At 49.3% G+C, this 22,581-nt stretch overlaps 1 protein-coding gene across 2 annotated transcripts in view; it reads left to right on the top strand.

Moving 5' to 3' along the window:
* The window catches only part of Map6 (microtubule associated protein 6), a 60,718-nt gene that overhangs the window by 25,333 nt on the left and 12,804 nt on the right, over positions 1 to 22,581 (top strand). For both annotated transcript variants that reach the window (XM_026784376.1, XM_005357521.2), the window contains 2 exons: positions 16,065 to 16,278; positions 18,041 to 18,237. In XM_026784376.1, the coding sequence (XP_026640177.1) occupies positions 16,065 to 16,278; positions 18,041 to 18,237 (411 nt within the window). The remainder of the gene's footprint in view (positions 1 to 16,064; positions 16,279 to 18,040; positions 18,238 to 22,581) is intronic.

Genomic DNA, 22,581 nt, shown 5'->3' with positions numbered 1-22,581 from the left:
TTTATGAAAGTTTGGCCAATAGCTTAGGTTTGTTCCTAACTGGCTCTTATAACTTAAATTAACCCATTTATTTTAATCTACATTCTGTCACGTGGCATTACCTCATCTCTCCACACTGCCATGCTGCTTGCTTCACAGCTGGCTGGGACGGCATCTTTATGGGACCCTGGGAAAACTAGGATAATGGACAAGTCTTGGGGGAGCTAGCGGTATTTGTTGTTTAGTCTCTGCGTGATGGGAAAGTGTAGAGCTTACCTGAAGTCTTAGCTGGATAGTCTGTGAGGCTGGACCATCTCAGCTAGCAGCTTTGAAATTGTTTTGGAGGCAGAATTTTGAGGCAACAGAGGCATTTGGGGAGCCATGCCTCTGTATGCCGAACCTCCCTGAGAGACTGCTTTCTCCAGCGCTATTTGGATAGTAAAGCCTCCATGTTGGATACCAGTCCTCTTCTCTCATCCGCGGGCAGTACATGGATGTGGTGCATATACATACACAAAATAAAAATAAATAATTTTTTCTTAATGAAAGGCCCAGTTTTAGAGTTCTTGGGGTTTTGAAAGATAGTGCCAGTGCCAGGGTTTTGCTTGCTCTGTCACTTTAAGCAAGTCACTTGACCCCAAGCCTCCATTTTCTAATCTATTAAACAGAAATAAGAGCTTTGTCCTTGGAGATTAGTCTAAGATTAAATTACAAAAAGTGTGCAAGTCCGTATCTAAAGCTTCTAGCACGCAGCCTGCACTGGCTATAAATGGATCCAGCAAACACAGCATTACGAGGTGGCTGTTTTTAATCCTTTTACGTTTTTGTAGGGGGTTGGGGGCGTCTCATACTGCTCTTGCAGAAGACCCGAGTTCAGGTCACAGTGTCCAGGTTAGGCACCTTGCAAGGGCCCGTAACTCCAGCTCCAGGGAGTTCAGTGCCCTCTTTTGGCCTCTGTGGGTACTATGCTCATATACTCACCCCCCCACACACAATTTAAAATAAAACAATAGGGACTGAAGAGATAGCCCTCTTCTGGCCTCCATTGTCATCCCCACACATGTGACACACACACATCAACAACAACAACTAATAATAATAATAGTAATAATAATGATAATTTATTCTGTGGTTCAAGTTATTAGTTATTTCTCTGTTCTTGATGAAGCTTGGAGCAAGTCACATTCCCTAACTGTACATTTGGGAAAGTCTCATAACTTGATGAATCAAACTCTACTAGTAATTAATTTTTTTCTTTTCTTTTCTTTTTTTTTTTTTTTTTTTTTTGAGACAGGGTTTCTCTGTGTAGCTCTGACTGTCCTGGAACTCAAGAACCCAATCTGTAGACCAGGCTGACCTAGAACTCACGGAGATCCGCCTGCCTCTGCCTCCCGAGTGCCAGGATTAAAGTGCACCAGTCACTGCCTGGCTCTATTAGTAATTAAAACATCCCATCTGACTATATATAAAAAGTCAATCTATTTAAAGTTACTGCTTTTCTCCCCAGAAGAGAAGCCTCTCTCACCAGCTTTAGTCCTTTTCAGGGCTGGTCTGTGTGTTTGGGAGCCAAAGCAGAGGCCCCACCACAGGAGAGCCCTTGTCGAGATTGGCACTCAGATGGACCAGCAGTGTTTAAGGTGCAAACCTATCAGAGCTGCTCCCCACCCCCGTTGCTATAATGCTCACCATGCTATATATCTGGTGTCAGAATGTACATGAATCTCTCTGGCTGCTCTCATGCTCCTTCCTAATCCCTGAGCATCCCACAGCTCCTCTGGCTGGCTTCCTGATGCTGAGAGCCAATTGCTCCTGAGTTGACCTCCTGGATCACCTCTAACCCAATGACACAGTGCTGTGCAGTTTGCTCCAACAGACAGAGCACAATTAATGCATTCCACAGCCATTGTCCCTCTCTCTGCTTCTGGGCCCACGAGCCAGCTATCTCCCTGGCCTTTGGGTTTCCCAGATGAGTCTGATCTCAGACCATCACAGCAACCCTTAAGGCCCTTGTGCCCTTGGACTTTCTACACAGCCCCCAGAGCCACAGTGCCCTCTCCACCTTTGAAAACCCTGAGTGTGGAGCACAGGCCTCATGTGGAATTAATTGTCTTGGTGCCTGGGTGAATTTCTCCTTAAAAGGCCGGGATGTGGCCATTAATTGTATTATTCTTATTAAGTCCCAGCATCTCTGATTGTCCTGGCCAAGGACAGGGCACCTAACTTCCTCAGCTCCTGTTTCCTTCACCACAACTTGACAGTAATGATAGCAGTGCCTGCCTCACAGGGCCTTTGTGGGTGAGGCACAAAGACAGTGTGCAAGGTGGTTACCCAGGCTCTGTCTCTGAGAAGATTGTGAGCTGGTGGCCCTAATTGTCATCCCTTATCCCAGTGTGGCAAAGCAAATGAGTCACCTCCTGAGAAGACCTGGCTTTCATGTTTGTTACCATCCCTTCTCCTATCATTATTCAAGAAAGTACACGCACACACACACACAAACACACACATGAGCAAACTGTAATCCCAGCTACTTAGGAGGCCGAGGCAGAAGGATCACAATTAAAACCAGCCTGGTCAACTTAAGGAGATTCTGACTCAAAACAAACAAACAAATGTAAAGTCCTGATACAGCTCGGTGGTAGAATGCTGGCCTGGGATGTGAGGTACTAGGTTCAGTCCTCAGCACTGTGAAACAGCAGTCAGCATATAAACAAGAAGGCAGCTGAAGCCAGCCCCAGACACAAGGTAATGGCCATTTGAGAAAGGCCCCACAAACTTCATGCAGGTCCCTCTACACCACCACTAATTGGTTTATCTCTTTCTACTGCTCTTGGCAGCAGTCTAATTAAAGGTTTCGCTTGTGAGAGCCAGCTGTGACTGGTCGGCCAGCCATCTTTCCCAGAATCCCCAGGGCTCCCCTAAATGGTGGAGTTTCCATTGGGAGGCAGAATCTGGGCTCCTCCAGGCTCCGTGCTGAGCGAGGGTGAGTGATGAGCTGGAAGGTTGGTTGTGGTTTACACGTTTCCCTTCTGCTTCCTCTTTGCTTTTACTCAGTCGGACTTAGCTCTAAAAAGAGAAGAGACAAACAATAATAGACCTAGGGCTGGGTGTGGTGAAACATGCTTAATCCCAGCACTCAGAAGGCAGAGGCAGGCAGATCTCTGTGAGTTCAAGGCCAGCCTGGTCTATATAGACTTGCTTTCAACTTGTGACAGTTTTTCCCTGTCCTCGCACATAAGAGCTTGCCCAGTGCCCCATACCTGGCCTTGTTCTCTGTCCTGGGCCTTTTCAACCTCCTCTGTTTCCCTAAGTTACGGCAGAAGCCATACCACATGACTCAAATTGTTTCCTTTCTGCCTTACCTCTCACTACACTCCGAGGTCCTTGTCTCTCATGCCAGATACTGGCATAGTGCCAGGGTTTCAGAGCCCCAGGACAGTTAACTGCACCTCTGCTAGCAGCCAGGAGTCTTTTCCTTTCTAGCCTCTTATTGTGCCCAAGCTCCTGAGTCACTCAACCCAAGCACCTCCCAGACCACACCCACCACCCCTCTACCCCAAGTTCTTGAGTGAGTCCCTCCCTCCAGGCTCTGGAGTCAGGCCTCCATGCTGATGATTTCATCCCCAACAGCCACCTCACTAGTCTCCGTTGCCCTTTGAATGAGATGAGGGTTTTTTGTTTTTGTTTGTTTGGGTGTTTTGAGACAGGGTTTCTCTGTGTATCTTTGGAGTCCTGGAACTAGCTCTTGTAGACTAGGCTGGCCTCAAACTCACCAGAGATCCACCTGCCTCTGCCTCCTGTGTGCTGGGATTAAAGGTGAGCACTACCACTAACTGGCTGAAATGAGGTGTTTAGTTACTTTGTTTAACTCTCTGTGAATGAGATGAGGGTCTTTAGTTACTTTGTTTAACTCTCTGTGAATGAGGGTCTTTAGTTACTTTGTTTAACTCTCTGTGAATGAGGGGCTTTAGTTACTTTAACTCTCTGTGAATGAGATGAGGGTCTTTAGTTACTTTGTTTAACTCTCTGTGAAGGAGATGACAATCTTCAGGTTCTGTTCAGCTTCTCACTCTTAACAGCCCACACTGAGATGTTCACCCAGCAGCCCTCTCTGAGCTTTGCCCTGGCCCTGGGCAAGGTCTGGGGAATCAATGCAGCTCCTGTGCTCGAGGGCCTCCTGTCTAGAAGGAGGACAGCAGCTTGTCTAAAGACAGCTAAAGCAGTTCGTGTGAGGGGTGGAGGGTGGCAACTGGAGTGAACTCATAGGAGTCACATTTGAGACCCAGCAGGATGACTCACCCACTAAGGGAGCTTGTCACCAAACCTGATGACCTGAGTTTGATCCTAAGACTCACATGGTCGAAGGAGAAAACTGACTCCTGCAAGTTTTCCTCTGACCCCCTCAGGTTCCCTGTGGTACTCATATGTATGTGCACATTAGAAAAATGTAACTTTAAAAAAAAAAGATAAATCACATTTGAGTAGGTCAAGCAAAGAGATGGGGACCTGGTAAGCAGTCTAGAGGGAGGAAGTAATATCAAACCAGAGTGTAAGAGGGTATGGCTAAGCTGTTAGAGTACCAGAGTGAAGACAGTGGCCCGACTGCCAGCCATCTGGTTGGGGAACCTGGCCTTGGTCCTTCAGATCCTTACTGGGGCCGTCTACACAGGCAGAGCATCTCTAAAGTGACCCGAAGTGGGCCTCTTTTCTGTAGCATAATTTGCAAATGTGATTTTATTTTATTCATGCATTTATCTTATTTATTTAGCCATACTGAAAACTGAACCCAGGGCCCCACACATACACTAGGCAAACACCGTATCACTGAGCTACATCCCCCATTTCTAAATTATGTTGATTTTCTCTCTCTCTCTCCCTCTCTTTTTTTTCTCTTTCTCTTTCTTTCTCTTTCTTTTTTTTTTTTTTTCTGATAAAAGGTCTTGTTCCATAGCCCAGTTGTCAATACACTTGTAATTACTTGTCTTGGCCTCCCAAGTGCTGGGATTGCAGGTGGTCCCACCATTTATTTTGTTATTAAGAGAAACAAGATGTAGCATGTTTTGCGTTGCAAGCCTAAGAGGACAACTGTCTGTTTGGTTTTTTTCTCTCTATACAGAAAGATTAATGTAGAATAATAAGAAAGTACCAGGTTTGTAGTTATCCACTTCCGAATTTGATTCCTGGTCCTGCAGTTCACTAGCTGTGTGCCCTTGAGCAAATCCATTGTCTATCTGCAGCGTGGTTTCTCAATTATTGATGAGGTAAAGTCTGTCTTACAGCATTGTCATGGAGGTCAAAGATAAATGCGTACTTTTGTGAGGCATCTGGCTCACTCTAGACCCCAACATCCTCTCCCCTTTCCCTCTCCCATCACAGGGCACCAACCTAAGAATACAGGATACTGGAGTGAGAACGGTTTTGTCTAATGTTCATTATTCCCTGGAAGATTAGGTATTCAGAGGCTTTGCCCAGCTGATGGCTCGGGACATGATTGTCTCTGCTCTGTCAGCCTGGAAGAGCTCAGTGGGGCAGCACCCAGCACTGAGGTGCTGTTAGTAGGGCTGTGGGCATGACTTTCCCAGGGACAGCCACACAAGAGGTAAGAGGCCAGGGCAGTGCTTCCTTACCCCTTCTGTAACCACCTTTAGGTTCCTCTGTGAGGCCCTGTGGCTCTCAGGGCCCTCCATCTCAGTGCCCTGTTGGACATCTTTGTCTTTGCGTTTGGCGAGGTTCACAGCCTGCCCACTGACAAGTTGTTAAAGGCCAGTTTGTGCCTTTGTGTGATTCTGAGGCGTTTCCCTGGCATGCACTGAAGACATCAGTCAGCAGGACTTGGAGTGTGCTTAAAATGGCAGCTGAATGCTGCATGCAAAGTGTGTGCCCAGCATGTGTGGGCTGAACCAGGAGCAGGTGATAGATAGTGTGGCCCTTCTCCTGTGGGGCCCATCGCTCATACTGGCTTGTATCTTCGTTTTTTTTTTTTTCTTACTTCTTTCTGTGATACATGTAAAATAGATCTTGAAGACACAGTTTCCCCAGAAAAGAAAAACAAATCCAAGGCAAGGACAGGCTATAAAGACACAGGCTACAGAACACCTTTCAGGCTTCTGCAGGGCAACTTTGGAGCTTAAGTTGTGCTGTTGGGCAGACCTGAGTTTCAGTGAAGTCTTGTACTTCTGACAGAGAAGGAATCTCCAGCCTGACTGGCTGCCCTGGGAGGTGAAAGAGTGGGCCTGTGAGCTGTCCGTCCTCCTGATAGGGAGAGGGAGCAGGGTAGCCAATGGGCTGTGACCCCAGCTGGCAGTTGGCCCCTAAGGGCATCCGCCATGTGGAGTCACTGTCACTTGGGGTGTTATCTGAGGCAAGTGACTCAGCTTTCTGCTGTGGGTCTTTGCTGGGCTCTAGATCTCCTATAACTGGAGCTACGGATGGTTGTGGGTGCAAGGACTGAACCCAGGTCCTCTGCCAGAACAGCAATTGCCCTTAGCTATTGAACCATCTCTCTAGCCCCAAGAGGAAGCAACTTTATATTTTTTTTTTGGCCTGAAAAATAGTTTCACATTTCTATTAGAGAACACAGCCCCCTCTATCCACACCATCTCCCACCCCTGCTCCCAGACCCTAAAAGAGATAGAACTGCACAAAGGTAAGGACACACCCAGGCCCCTACTACCTAAGGATCAGAGGCAGCCTGACTGTTGACTACTAAACTCCACTCTCCTGCCCACACAAAGAGTGACCCCTGTACGAAGCCTAAATCATGCATGTCCTGTTCCCTGCCTTGGTCATATAGTATAGGAAAAGTATTAACTAAGCCTGCTTCTTCGTGATGTAAGACTTCTTCCCACAGAAGCCCTGAGCAGTAGGGCACCTTCTTTTGTGTGGTGGGGCTGAGTCACTTCAGGTCCTCCAACATACTACCCCTGTGCTCTAATAAAGGCCTCCTTCCTGTCTTCTGAGTCTCATCCGTATCAGGAATGAGACTTCCTAGCACTGGGGATGGCATTTAACCTTGCATACACAAAATGATGCTCATCCATCAGAGTGAACTGGGAACTGGGGTCCCGGGACAAAAGCCACTCCTGTGTCAAACATCCAGAGCTGTTTAAAACGGCACTGGCTCCAGACAAACTGTTGCAGGCCCGAAGCCTAACTATTATGGGCTGTCCTAGCCCCTGACGTAGCCCTTTGTTGACTACCTTTGTATGTAATTTGACATCCTCGTGACAGGAACTCCAGCACCGGAGGAGCCGAGCAGCTTGCCTCGGATAGTGTGCTCCCGTGAATTCCTCCTCAGAAGACACCCCAGCCAAACAGATAAGTGATGGGGGAGCTCTGAGACACCCCCTCCTGGGTGGCAGTTTTTCTTCCGCTCCTTCTTATGCCCAGTCTCTGCATGACAGACGCCTTACTTCCTTCAGGGTGGAGTCGTTCTCTGAATGACAGGGATCCTGCGCCTTCCAATGCCACGGATTTCCTAACAATCTTCCTTTTGACTCCTCAGTTCCCTCCCACACTAAAACTGCTTAAAGAACCCACTGCGTTTAGCCTAGCCAAGCGAACTGCTTGTCCCCTGAATCCTGCCCACTCTTGCTGTTTGCTTACACTTTGATGCAGAGCTCCAGCACCTGCCCAAGATGGCTTGAGGACCGTCTTCCAAGGAACGCATGAGGCCAATCTTTCCTGTCCTTTGTTGGGAGCTACTGGCCCAGAAACAGATTTAAGAAAATACCCAAAATGAAATGGATGAATTCTAAAGCAGCCACAAACAGTGATGTACGCTTTCCTGGTGGATGGTTGATCACATGTTTAACCTCTCTGTATTCAGTAAGAAGGCTCTTGGCCACAAGTGGAAAACTTTATTAATCTCTACCAATCTGTCCAATCACTCAACTGGAGTAACCTTAGAAACACTCATTACGGGGCTGGAGAGATGGCTCAGCACTTAAGAACACTGACTGCTCTTCCAGAAGGTCCTGAGTTCAATTCCCAGCAACCACATGGTGGCTCACAACCATCTGTAATGAAATCTGGTGCCCTCTTCTGGCCTGCAGGCATACATGCAGACAGAACACTCTATACACAATAAATAAATAAACAAAATTAAAAAAAAAGAAAAAGAAACACTCGTAACAATCCAATTTCAAAAGCATCTTTCCTGCGGGTGTGGTGCATACTCCTTTATTCCCAGCACTTGGGAGGCAGAGGCAGGCGGATCTCCTCTGTGAGTTCAGAGCTGACACAGTGAGTGCCAGACAGCCACGGCTACATAGAGAGACCCTATTTGTTTCCCCGACAACCTCCTCCATATCTTCCCTAGTTATCAAAACATCCTCCAGGGAGCTGATATGTCAAAAGCTTGGTCTCTTATGCCCTGCCTCCCCTTCCTGTCATGGCGCATGTCCTCTTCCCCGTCACTCTTCTCCTTCCTCAGCTCCCCCTCTTCTCGATAAACTTTTACAGTTCATATCTTTCAGAAGTCAACAAATCCCAACTCCAGATGGTTTTACAAGTGGACAGTGCCCTCCTGATGCAGAAACACAGAAAACAGCTTCTGACCCAAAGGCCACTGCCTGGCTACCCACCCTGAGATGGGGGTCTCCAAACCCAACAGCGCCCCAGTTCAGCAGGAAGTAGCTGGACTGATTCCAACACCCACCAATCCCTTAGGCACCCCATCTTCTCTTCTATAGAATCACCTTTCTGATTCTCTTGGATGTAGACAAAAAGGCTGGAAAAGTTCGAGAACCTGAGCCTTCAAGTTATACAGGCCCCAATGGATAGGACTTCAAATAAGGCAAGAGCACACTCAGCTTGCTTGCGCTCATGCACAGACACCTGCCACCTAGAAGTCTGAGACTGACTACCGTCGTGCTGAGTGAACCTGCAGTAGCCAATGCATCAGGCATCCCCCACTCAGAGAAATCCAACCTAAGTCTTGGATATCCCCATTCCCCACCTTGACCATATAGTATAGTAGGTCACGTGTTTACTAAACCTGCCTCCTCATGGTATAAGGCCTCCCCTTTTCCCTAGAAACATTAAGTAGATGCTCTGTTTAAGACTCTCTGAGTACTGCCCTGTGAAGTTAATAAATCTCTCACTTGGAGGATGACTCAACTCAGTGTCTCTCTCTCGAACTCCCTCGCTTCTCCCTTCTCAGACCCTCACAATGCGTCTCCTCAGCTGCTGACAGCACTGAGCATGTCCGTTACTTCTCCTCAGTGAGCAGGAGGCCGAAAACTTAGCAGAAGTGGAATTGCTATGTAGAAAGAAAAACCGAGAAAGAGAAAGAAATTAAGCCATAAAAGCTTCCTTGTGCTTCATCATTTACTGATTTGAAGTCTTTGTTTTGTTTTACTCTTTGTTGTGTTTTTGAAATAGAGTCTTACTATGGTGTTCCTGCTGACCTGGGAACCACTTGTGCTTTTGGGTACTAGATTATGGGGCTGTGCCATTACCACAACTGCCTTTTAAAAAAAGATATACTTTTATTTTATGTGTATCAATGTTTTGCCTGCATTCATGTATGTACGCCACGTGTGTGCATGTTAGAGCCTCTGGAACCAGGATTATGGATGGAAGTTTCAACAAGAAGCTCTCAACAGGGTTTCTTTGTGTAGCACTGGCTGTCCTGAAACTAGCTCTTGTAGACTAGGTTGACCTTGAACTCACAGAGATCCTCCTGCCTTTGCCTCCTGAGTGCTGAGATTAAAGGTGTGTGCCACCACCACTGGCCACCTGGCTTTTTAAAGTGTTTGTGATTAATTTGAATTTAGCTTTCTCCCCAACCTTTTTTTATTTTTGTGTCCTGCCTAGGAAATATTTGCCTTCTCTGAGGTCACAAAGATTTTCTTCTATTTTGTTTGTTTGTTTAGTTGTTTGTTTGGCTGGTTTTTTTCTTAGAGATTTATGATTCTGAGATTTGTTTTGTTTTGGTTTTTTTTGACATATAGTCCATTTCTAATTCATTGCTGTGTACAACAGGAGCCAGTGAGCAGCCGAGATTCGTTTCCTTTCATTTGGACACCCAGCTTTTCCAACATTGTTTGCTGAGACCTTTTCTCTCTGAATTACCTTAAGCTTCTGTCCAGAGCAAACCTGTAAGCCACATCTGTAAGCTGGAGGTTTCACAGAAATGCTTACCAAGCTACTCGGAACAAAGGAAGGGCCCCAAGGGTGATGTGAGTAGTCTCAAGTGGCTGAGAGTTACCAATTGTTTAGCAGTCAGCCACCCAGCTCCATAGGACAATGCAGGTCAGCTCCAGCACACTGCAGTCTGCAAAGACCCATGTCTGCGCTCTCCTTCCCTGTCCCCATTCATACGCCCATGAGGTTGCCTCATGTGGGCAACACTTTTGTCTGCCATAGCAGCCTAAGGTTTGAAATCAGGTGTCATAAATCCTCAAAATTGTTTTCGTCAATTTCTTTTCATATTATATATAATTATTATATCTTATTATATATAATATGAAAATTAAAATCAGCTTGCCATTTTCCACAAGGAACTCTGCTAGGATATTGATAATGGTCACTTTAATTTATAGACCAATCTCTAGATAATCATCATCTTACCAATATTGAATCTATTTATAACAGCTCTTTTGTTTCTCTCTGCAATTGTTACTGTTGTGTATTACGAGTGCAGCATGTGAGAATTCTGGCTGTTGCACGTCATGTGATTTCCAGGAACCTTGCTAAATTTCATTCTTCTAGCAGCTTCTCGTTAGATCCCTGAGGAATTGAACTCATTCCCAGTTTCCATTTTCAGTTACCTATCCTCACAGGCTGTGCCTGCTGCGAGCGTGGGCCTTCTTTGTTTGAGACCACTTATCAGGTGCACAGGAACCTGCAAGCTGCAAGCAGCCAGCGACCAGACGTCCAGGGCAGCGATTGCGGCATGCCACTTCCTTAATGAGGGCTCCGGCACCTTGACACCCGCCATTCCAGCTGTTACGCATGCCAGATCCTTCCATGCATGAGATAATTTTGAGAGAGAGAGAGAGAGAGAGAGAGAGAGAGAGAGAGAGAGAGAGAGAATCCTTTCCTTGTGTAGAGTACTACTAAATCATTCTACTCAAACGGCGTAATGAGTTTGTTAGATGTTAGGGGATAAGAGAAATCCTCAGTGATCGGAGCACTGGCATTCCCTGGCCACACCTCCCTTCTGCTGCCCTGAAAGATGCATGCCAGCATGCTCCCAGGCTCAGGTCTGAAAACTCCCCTCTGACCCAGCTGTTTCTGCAGGAATAAATCTTCCTTTCCCTCTAAAGAACAAAGGCTCTCCAAGCTGCTCCAACCAGGGCCCAGAGTCACCCTCTTCCTTTTAATCTACAAATCCTGCTTCCTGAACCACCTCCTGACGATAGCTTGGCAGATGACAGAGTCTCTCTGCTGCCTGTGCCAGGGTTCATGACCGAGCTGCTTCCTTTCGAGGAGTAAATGTTCATTTAGCAAATGCAGACAAGACTTCTGAGCAGAGCCTTGCTATGTTTCCATGGCAACATAAATTACTTATGAAAATCTGTAGGAAGATTTGGGACCATTACGAGTTAAGTACGGTCTCCTTCCTGAATAAAGCAACTGGGAAATGTTGAAAATTTTATTGTGCAGAGGCTGGGGGACAAAATTTGATTTCCCGAGGATTTAGATACATAATAAATAAATCTGAGGCCTGTGGGGAGAGAAACAAAAGTTTTACATGGTGTAATTGGCAGCAATCCATTATTCCAAGTCCCCACCATCGTGAGGAACACATCGCTTTCCAACACAGCAGGAGAACTTGTTTCTTATACAATCCTATTTCATTGTTACTCTAATTGTCAGTTCTGTTTAAACTGGAAACAAAACAGTGGCTTCTATCCTGTTCCATCACAGACCACACTTTCTCCCCGTGCCCCAGCCGCTGCCCCACCCCACCCCACCCCTTTTGGGACCCCGCTCTTCAGTGGCAGGGCTCACAGCTGTCTGTAGTCTGTCTCTCTGTAATTGCTCCTTCAGTCTCTGCCCTCGAGTCAGTACAGCCAATGTGCTTAGAGGGACAGAGCTTCTCTAAGAGAACGCACATCTGTTTAGAGTGGGCTCAGCATCGGAGGCTCAGTTCATCAGCTGGTGGCTGAAGGCTGCTTTGTGCAGTCTGACTGGAAACTTGCTCAGCGGCAAGCCTGCTCCAGAAGCAGAGGTCAGAAATGTAACAATAGCTGAATACGTATCTGATTGTGACTGGTTTCATTTCCCCATCTAATAAGAATGCCGGGGAGGCAGAAGCTGATCTCAAGCCTGGAACACAAAGCACCGGAAATAATTTTTCTTAAATAAACAACTTTAATGAAAACCAAATGTATTTATTATCTAATTATCCACCACAGACTTTCTGATTCTGACAGGAACCGGCCTGCATTGAGCCAGTCTTCACAAATGGCCAGAGGACTAGAGTTGAGAGGACTATGCCTCCTCCCCTTTTCCTCCTCTTTCTTTCTTCCTGAGACAGGTTCTCACTAGTAGCCTCGGCTGTCCTTGAACTCACTATGTAGACCAGGGTGGCCCTGAACTCACGGATCTGCCCACCTCTGCCTCCATTGTGCTGATTAAAGGCACCGTTACACCAAGCCTGTGGATTTCTTTCTGGAGATCCCCTCTCTGTTCTGGCTCAGGCTCAGTAGTAGTGTCTGTGTGTTCAGCTTGGCTTGCAGGTGACAGCTTTCCCGTGACAACCTGTGTGGTGTCTACAGCTGTTCAGTCCCAGTCTACAGAACTGAGGAAGACTTAACCTGTGACAGTCAGCAGCAGGGAGGGGCATCAGGACTCCAACGCTGTGATCCATTGGTCCAGGGAAAGGCCGTGCTGAGGGCAGGCGGGGGCCTAAGTCTAGACAGGAGGTGAAGGCAGACTTCTGTACGTGTCTGAAAACCAGATCAAACCCAGAAGCCACACACTTTAGTGGCTGCTCTGGATGTACCTAGCAGCTGCCCAAAGCCCAGGAAACTTGCCCCCAAGTCCGCAAACTGTCTCTGTGATTAGAGTTGGGGGCCTGGCCTGACCTCTTCTCAGTAAATCTTCCCAGCACAAAGAGCCTCATTAGAAGAGAAGTTTAAAGAGAGCTCAGTAGCGGTCGCAGGAAATGGAGTTTAGGCTTAGAGCTACAGCTGGGTCTGATACGGGATGCTCTCTTAAAAGCTCATCTGATGTACCAAGGGTGTTAAAGATTGGGGGTGACCTAGCTTCTCTCAAAGGGCCGCTTCCCAAGCTTGATACAAGAGACTCCCCAGCCACAGGATCTGTGAGGAAACACAAAATGCTTCCAGGACACTCTTGGAGGGACAAAGAAACAGTGCTTAGGGGCTGTGCTCGTGTCCCTGAGACCTGGTTCTGGAAGCTTCGTGGCTGAGGAGGCTGGATCTTACCACATTGATAGCAGGAGATCCAGGCCTGTATCCTAGGTCTGTCTAGCAGGCAGGGCTCTGTCTGAGGGGGAGGAGTCTCTAGAATCTTCCACACTACCCTAGACCAACAGCACTGACCTGCACGGAGCGCCACGCTGACGTGGGAGTCAGGTCATGAGGACCCGGGTGAAACTAAGGCAGGTGGCAAGGGAGGAGACAGAAACCCCCAAAGACCCTTGCCTCCCAGGGGCTGGGGTGCCCCTGAAGGAACAGGAAGCTCCAAACTGTCGTTCCTTATCTTCCTCTCCTCGTTTCCCCATCTACAAGAGGACACAACCACCCATACGCCAGACTCCTGGCATCTCCCGGTCTCCTCCCACAACCCATGTTCATTTGTGCCCCTGACCCAGGGTCCCTTCTCTGTCCCTGCGCCCGCCTCTCTCTGGATCAGTCTCTATATTCCTTTCTGGTTTGCCGCTGTCTCCTGCCGGGCCGTCAGTAGCCATTTCTCTCCACTGTCTCTCACCCACACCTCTGCCTCAGTTCTTTTCCAGAATAAATCTGGCTATATTGTTGGCTTGAAACTCTGGGCAAAGTCGTGTTACAGAGAAGAGCTTCAGCCTAGCATGGCCAGCAGACTCTCCATGATTGTTACAGTAGAAATACCTGGGTGAGCCGTGCAATCTTCCTGGAGCTGCTCCCTGCTCCCTCCTCTCCCTCCCATCCTCCTGATGGAGTTGATGGCTAGCTCCATGCCTCTCTGACTCTGGTCCAGATACCTCCCATGCTTCCAGGCTGGAGCAGGAGCTCCACCATGCTCCTACCCCCTCCTCTTTCAGGGCTCCGTCTTGCCCTGTAGTAACCTCAAATTCCTCTGCCTAACGCACTTAAGTTCAGCATCTGTTTTTACTTGTCTGAGTTCCGCAGTGTTCGGTATCTCCCCAGGCACTGGGCAAAAATATCTGAGTGAATTAACGATTGTGGGTGGGAGTCCAAGAGAAGGGAAATGGCGGGAAGACCACAGAACCTCGGTGCGGCAATGCTGAGCCGGAGGAGCCCGCGAGATGTACGGATGAAGTTCCAGGCTGCACCTGAACGGTGGGCCTGGAGCTCTGACAAGGGTCTCCCAGAGACAGTGGTCTCTCCACAGAGGAGCCGATTATCTAGAGAAATTCAGAGAGCAGATGGAAAGTGGCTCCAGTAATGAACAGGGGAGGTCGGAGCTCGTCAGGACCTAGTCTAGCCAGATACTCTCGTCTTACAAACGAGAAAACAAAGGCCCAAAGCAGGAGGGCTGATCAGCAGGTATAGGTGAAGCTAAATGGGTGCACAGGGCTTCACGTACAGCGCTGTGCTCGGTCCCCTGGCCTCCAGCACACTGGGCTCCATCATACAGCGCTGTGCATGGCCCTCTGGCCTCCATGTTTGCAGTTCTCATCTCTGAGACCTAAGGAAAGGAATCACAGAGGGTGAGAGAGGCCTTGGACCAACACAGCTCCACAACCGTCCACACTAAACCCTTCTTCCAAGCACAGCTGTCTGTAACACCCGCCCCCTCCAAGGGACAACAGAGTAAGGCCTCTTGAACCCCAGAGCTGCCGCCCAGATGCTCCTGCCCTCAAAGTGGGGGATTGTTTGGGCCTTCAGCACCTACAGTTTTGAACTTCGTGGGCCACCACGTACTTTCCATCCTTACGGCAGATTAGAAAGAGCCAAGTAGCCAGGCTGAATGGGTGCAGGTCTGTCACCTCAGCTACTGAGGAGGCAGGGCAGGATACAAGTTCACAGCCAGCTTGAGCAACAGTAAATTCAAATCTTGGGCAATATAATGAGATAAAATTAAGAAGAGGGCTGGGAATATAATTGAGCTAGAGAGCACCTGCCTGCCTAGCACACGGGAGTCCTTAGGTTCAGTACCAGAACCACAAAAGCAACAAAGTCAGATGAGAGGAAACACTCAGGGGGGGAGGTGGGCGTGTCACACAAGGGACAGAATAATAGCCACTTGCACCCATACGGTGGCCATCCTAACCACACACAGCCAGCACAAGTCCTGGCTATTCTCCGAATGATGTGGGGACGTGCTCTGCACCAAGACACATCGCTAAGCACATCACTGAGATTCCCGTCCAAAGTGACCAGGTTGCTGCTAGTCTGGCATCATAAGAAGCAAGCACGGGAGGGGTCACCCTGAAGAGTCTGGACAGCAAAGGTTCCTCACCGTGAGAAGCTGGGAGAGAAGGGCTGGAGGCTCCTGCCTCTCATACTCAGGCCCTGGGCTGATCTCCACCACCACACACAGCAAGCAGCAAGGAGGCCTTGGTATTTGCTGCAAGGCTGCAGGGCACCAGTCTCCACCGAGTCCGAAGCTCTTTAGCCTTGCGTATGAGGCATCCCATGCTCACTGAGCTCCCAAAGCGCGGACCGGGCAGGGTGTCTCAGCCCTGAAGGTGAGAATAACTGTCCTGGGTCCCCGGAGTCTAGGCCTGGGAAGGATCCTGAGCTCTTCTTCTGAGATCCACACCTGGGACAGTCCTAAGAGAAGGAAATCCGCTGGTCTTCGTGGCGACAGTGGTGCCGACTCCCGGCCCTACATCAGTAAGAGCTGCAAGAGTGGATCGGGAACCAGATTCCTGTGTGGCCGGGGTGGGGACATTTCTCTGCCCTGTGATGTTTCTCATCACTGTTGCTTTCTTTGACTCACAGGAACGAATTCAGAGCATGGACAGACATCAAGCCTGTGAAACCGATCAAAGCCAAGCCCCAGTACAAACCCCCAGATGACAAGATGGTTCACGAGACCAGCTACAGCGCCCAGTTCAAAGGGGAGGCCAGTAAGCCCACTGCCGCTGATAACAAGGCCATGGAGCGCAGAAGAATACGAAGCCTCTACAGCGAGCCTTTCAAGGAATCCCCGAAGGTGAGACAGCTCTTACTGAACAGCCGAGAGGAAGCAGAATAGGGGGAGGGAAGCTCTAGCTAGCCCTCTCCCCCGGAGCTCCTGATGAATCACGCCTTTCTTATTCAGCACGTGGCCCAGGGCCATCTTCAACAGGTACCTCAGTTAAGTTCAAAGGGCACATTGGAAAGGAGCATTACATAAAAGTAGCTTAACAATTGGCTCAGTGGATTCTGTATTTGAGAAATGCAGGATAAAAACAGCAGAAAAATCTCACCTGGGTGCCAAATCCCCTTGTTCTAAAGGAGCCCTTCTCTAGCCTCTGAGCAGCTGGCCCAGGGTTGCAGCTGGCATTGGCCCTGCAGCTCCTTCTCCACCCTGCTCCAACCCTGGAAAGGTCCTCCCCTCCCAGTCTCTGAAACACATCCTTCCGTCATCCTTCCGCCATCAGCGCTGCCCGACAGAGTGCCAAGTGTGTCACAACACACTGAGTGCAAGAGATGTTCCTGGTTATTCATCACTGAAGTAGCGGTTTCTGAATGAGGATTTGGGGTTTGTTTGTTTTTATGCTAATACTGCTCTACCTAATTTCATCTCAGTATGAGTTCGATAACAGGAGAAGCGTGTCTGGCAGAGCTAGCATGGTGGGCTCACAGGCCCACTCCTGTTAGTCAGGCCAGGTGGGGCTGGGCACGTAAACACCTTTCCCATGTGCAATAGCAGAACATGGCTGGCGACCATAATAACTCCAGAGCCTAACTGGCCTTTCTCCGACCTTGTCTTCAAGTCTAGCACTCAGCTGGCATTTCCATTATGCCAGGACCAGCTTGTAGCCAAGGTGACAACAGACCAACCCAGTGTGTCTGGAATGCGTCTAGTTTTAGCACTGAATGTTTCGTGGACCCGGAATACCCCGCCCCAATCCAAGCAAATCAGTTAGTGAATGGCCCAGCCTGGGAAACCCATCAATAGCTCTGTCCATCCACAGATGAAATGGGCTCCAGGATATAGGTTAGCGTTGAAGGAGAGAAGATTCCTAGTGAGTGAGGAGAGGCTTTTGGGGAAATTAGGGATGGTCAGCAAGGTTTAACATACTGACCCAGCAAGCCCAGTTACTCCAGAGTTTTCTGAGAAAGAAAAGGCAAGACTGTGTCTTCAGAATGAGAGGCAAGATCCAGAGAAGGGGCCTGGAGACTGGAGTGACTGCCCTGGGGAAGCTGGCAAGATCCAACGAGGTCGTGCCTATTGCCTGGCTGGCACTCAGTTGTTCTGATGCACTCAGCTCCCCCGGGATCAACTGTGGTTCATCTCTAAGAAGGCATACCTGCCCCCTTCAGTCAGTCTAGGGCCCACATGATCGAGTATCTCCGCCTACCTGCCCCCTTCAGTCAATCTAGGCCCACATGACCGTGTATCCCCTCCTTGAGATGCTCAGTGTCTTGCACACTGACTACAGCAAGCCGCATGCCCGGGCCTGAGGCGAGGGAGCGAGGCACAGCCTTCCAATGAGGAGGGGCAATAGATTCTGTAACTGCTATCTAGCCCACCACCTGGTCTGCTCCAGGGGAGAATGACAGACAGGTGACGGCATTGCTACAGGATGCCTACAGATTCAGACGACAGAAACCAGGTGCCCAGACATCATGGAAACCATGCCCTCACTCTGCCTGTCACTATCGTTATTCTGTTGCTAACGCTTCGATGTCTTTCTCTAAACCCCTCTCCCACTCCCCCCTCTTTGTGTTTCTATACGTGTGTTCTGTCTGTCTGTCTCCCCATGCAGGTAGAGAAACCTAGTGTTCAGAGTTCCAAACCAAAAAAGACCTCAACGAGCCATAAGCCCCTGAGGAAGGCCAAAGACAAGCAGGCGGTATCGGGCCAAGCCGCCAAGAAAAAGACGGCCGAGGGCCCCAGTGCCACCAAGCCCGACGACAAGGAGCAGAGCAAAGAGATGAACAATAAACTGGCTGAGGCGAAAGAGTAAATGTCCCTGCACTTTCCTCCCCCTCCCCCAGCCCCCTTATCTAAACCAACAAACAAAAAAAGGCCACAAAATTAATTAGAGACTTCCCATCTGCCTTGGTTCCGAGTGTCACAGGAGCCCTGCAGCTGGTTTTTTTTTTTTTTCTGGGAGGAATCATGTTTCACAGACTGAGGCCACTGCCTCTCCCTATGGGTGGCACAGCATCCAGCCAAGGGTCCCCAGGACACCAGGAAACATTGTACACTGGCTATGAACTCCCTGTGGGTCTGGGTTGGGCCAGGTCTCAACTGCTGCCAAGTGCGGCTCCTGGTGGAGCTGGAAGTGCCTGTGCAAGGCATCCTCCCCCTGTGCCTCCCACAGTTGGGATTTTGGACTTTAGGCAAATGTTGCTTCTCAAGTTCATTAGATGCTTACATATTACCCAAGTCCAGTTTGGGCTTCGACAGTTAGAATTTGTGAGCATGTTCAAGACAAAGGAACAACAAACCAACCTTGGCCTTACTGTCAATGAAATAGAATTCTGTCTGTTATCTAGAAGTAACCCTCTCCTGGAACCCTCAGTTAGGAGTGTATGCCTGTGTTTCGTACCTATTGGTGGGCTTTGAATAGTGTATCAAGTAATAGGCCACTGGCTGGGGCGTTTGGGATCCTGTAGATGTTGTAGAGGACGCTCCCAGCCGTGGGAGCCCACATCCCCTGTTTGCCCTCAGCATGCTGCCGATGTTGCAGAGAATAGTCAGGTGTGCAGGCGGCATATAGCATACTTGTGACTTTCCGTTCCTAAGGCGTGCAGGTGGGGTGTGTAGACACCGCAGCAAATACAGTGATGCCCCCTCCCGCCCCAAGCTCTTGCTCTGCTTCCCAGAGAGGCCAGCGCGCTGAGCATCCAGCCAGAGTCTGGGTGGTGAGCCCTGCTGAGGGCTTAGCAAGCAAGCATCTATGCCTTTGGAAGCTTAGAATCAGCTCTCATGTACTCCGTATTGCTGTGTTGCCTGTGTGTGACTGTAGCCCCCTAGAGTTGTGTTGTAGGAATTAGGGAGTGGTTATGAAGGAAACCCACTCTCCTTACTTATGAGGGAACACCAGAACTGCTCTGGTGGCCTATAGGTTGCTCCTGTCCTGGAAGTCCGTATTTGCTCAGCATTCTGAGTGGCTGGGATGGTGCACCCCAGCTTGCTTTCTCTTGTGGTAAAAGTGATTCAGAGGGAAGGTCTCATGGCTGTCCCCCTCAGAAGTCCCTCCAGGTCCTTATAGTTTGGGAGGGCAGAGCTCCCGAGCTCCGGCTCAGTTTTGCTCTGCTGACAGTGAAGGTTTCCTCTGCACCTTTTGGGGCTGGTTGAGACACGTTTGTAAATTAACTCACCAGTGCTGTGCAAGCCTTCGTTATTCAACAGAACAGACTAGAAAGAAGCCTATGGCATCAGCTGACACCGTCTTTTCCGTCTCAGGGCATGGACTGTGAGGGAGGCTAGAGAAGGAGAAGACATTGAAGAGTCTCGTTGCTACGGCTCACAGGTCTTGATTCCTGTCCAGAAATACCTAAAGCTCCGTACTGTTTCTGGCTACCTCTTAGCCAACCTTACTGTTTACTGAGAACTCTATGAAGAGCTCCAACTGTAGCCACCAGCGCACGCTGCTCTCAAACCCTGGCAGCAGCCAGATCTGCTGCTAGCCACACTTTGATTTCCCTGTAGAATAGCTGTGTGTTTTGTAGATCGAGTAAGTCAAGAGTTTACAACGCACAGGGGATCCTCCGTTCACTGTTCATGTTCTACCTTGTGTCGGGTACTGTGCCAGGCTTGGTGGGCACACAGGTCTCTATAGCGACACTTCCAGGTGCATGGCTGTCTCTCATGTGCTTTGAGTTGAGTTGGTGATGCGCACACTGTAGTTTGTCGTAGCTGACCACAAGGACCCCAGAGCCTTAGGGGCTGAATTTCTTACCCTGCCCTGCCCGAGGCTTTAGATGACCTGGATAGTGTCCCCTTCTTTTTCACACACACACCCATGAAAACTGTTTGCAGTCACTTTGACACTTGAATGTTTCACTCCACTGACAAGAGATTCCCTTCGATTTCTACTGTTTACAAATCAAACTCAGCCGGCCTTGCTCTGTCTCCCAAACGCGCCGGGCAACACTGACTTGTGGTTCCTCGAGCAGTGTTTGGCGTTGCCTCTCTGCAGGTGACTTTTTTTTTCGTGGCCCACCTGCGAAACTCCCGCAAGCTGTGCCCAGGTTTCCCTTCTCCAGCCCCAGCTCCTGGACATCCAGCTGGGTCACTGAGGCAGAGAGGAAGTGTCTATGATTTTGTGGCCCGGGTTTTGTTGCATACCACAGATTGTCTATGTACCACGTAGTGCACACCTCTCTTGGTGCTATTTCATTCCTGCTGTTAGTTAAAGAATGACAAAAAGAATTCATGTATAGCCAATTGATTGTGGCGTCTTGTGGTCTGTGCTTGCTCAGAAAGCAAACCAACAGGTTTTTTTCCAGTCATAAATAAATGCTAAAGACGAACACCACCTTCTCGATCGCATTTCCTTGGTGAGGCCCCGCTGAGTAGGTAAAGGAAAACACCTTTGGCGTCTGAGCCTCTTTGTGCAAGATGAGCTGTGCCCTGCAGTTTTCCCGGGGTCTCCATAATGCAGCTTACCTCTTTTAGATTGCCTCTCAGATACTTATTGCAAGCAGTCAGAGCTAAATGTTGGGAAAGGCGAAGATGGACCCGGAGGTGCCCTGGCCAACAAGGTAGTGTAACGATTTCATGCCATGTTCCTGGAACAGTGACCACCTGTGCCACTCACTGCCTCACGGGGGTGAGAAGCTCCATCTAACTCTTCCCTTCCTGTGGCCAGCAGCAGTGCTGCTCCGGGCCTTTTCCCCTTGCAGGGATGGCAGGGACGCCTTCGCTTGCTCGTTTAATTCACAGTCAGGTCACAGGTTGCACCCAGAGCTTGGCTCACTGTGTCGTGCATGTGCCTAACATGGGGATTAAAAAAACAGCCACGAGAGTAGCTAAGGCAAGGGCCCAGGGAGCAGGGGACTTGGACACTTAAGTGGAGAACAGGTTTTCCTGTGGGGGTGGGAAATAGCAGGAAGTTTCCTGTCGGAGGGCTCTACGGAGGGTGCCAGGATATAGGTACTCTGGGCACCTGGGGCAGATGTCAAGGCAAGGGCATAGATTCAGGGAGGGGAAGGGGTGGGGTCGGTGGAGAACCACATTAGCTCACTTTATTGTCCTTCTGGTAAAGCAGGAGACAAAGGCTTTGCTCTCATGATCCCTCCAACATGTGTCAAGTGGATACTGTTGTGTGCCAGGCTCAATGCTGGGCTAGGGGAGCCAGGAGACTGAGACCAGCCCTCTGATCACAGTGGGCACGAAGGAGGAGTCTGTTCTAGCTGGTTCCATGGATGAGAAAGGACTCTGCAGATGGGTAGGTGCTGATCAGGTGAACAGAAGGGAACACACCCAAGGCATGCCAAACAGAGGGGATGTGCCCAAGCGAAGGTGTGGAGGGGCGGGGTGCAAAGGCCAGAGGGTACAGAATTCCATGGTAGAAAGGGTGGCTACTAACTGGGGGCTCCATTCCACGTGCCCAGGTTGCACCCATGCCCTGCATGCGTCCGCCATCATGCTTTGTGCCTCACCATGCCACAGCCACAGGTCCTTCCTCGTTCTATTTAGGAGCCTCGGGGTGGCCCTGCTTCTGAGCTTGGGAATGCAGTGTCAAAGTCAATCTGTGTATTAATATTTTAAATCACTATTTATTTCTTTTCAAGATGGGTGGAAAACATTCCACCCATCATCAATTTTATATGAGGCAGGATACACAGAAACTGCTCAGTAAATAAAGATGGAAATATGTGCCAGTTATCTCTCCCCCTAGTTAAGGGAGACTACATAGGACTGGGAGATGGAACAGGGAAGGGCAGAGATGCAAATGGAGGCAAAGGAGAGAAAGGGAGAATTACAGACACACATCAGGACACCAAGAGGAAGCCCAGACAGAGAGAGAAGAGATGCACGCTGAACCAGACTGGGTCAGGAACTGTCCCCAGGGAGGAGGTGGCCAGGAGGATGGCCTGACAGGCTTGATCTGTGCTGCCAGGTGAGCTGGTTCAGCCACACACACCTGTGGCTCCTGCTGCTGCCCAGGGCCCAGCACATGAATCTACACGTCAGTGACATATCTACACGTCAGTGACATATCTACACGTCAGTGACATATCTACACATCAGTGACGTATCTACGCGTCAGTGACGTATCTACGCGTCAGTGACGTGATGTATCTACGCGTCAGTGACGTATCTACGCGTCAGTGACGTATCTACACATCA

The sequence above is a fragment of the Microtus ochrogaster genome, chromosome 22, assembly GCF_000317375.1.
Source record: "Microtus ochrogaster isolate Prairie Vole_2 chromosome 22, MicOch1.0, whole genome shotgun sequence".
NCBI classification, from domain to species: Eukaryota; Metazoa; Chordata; class Mammalia; order Rodentia; family Cricetidae; genus Microtus; species Microtus ochrogaster.
Note: the sequence above shows the minus strand (reverse complement) of the source record. Positions and strands in the feature narration are given on the sequence as shown.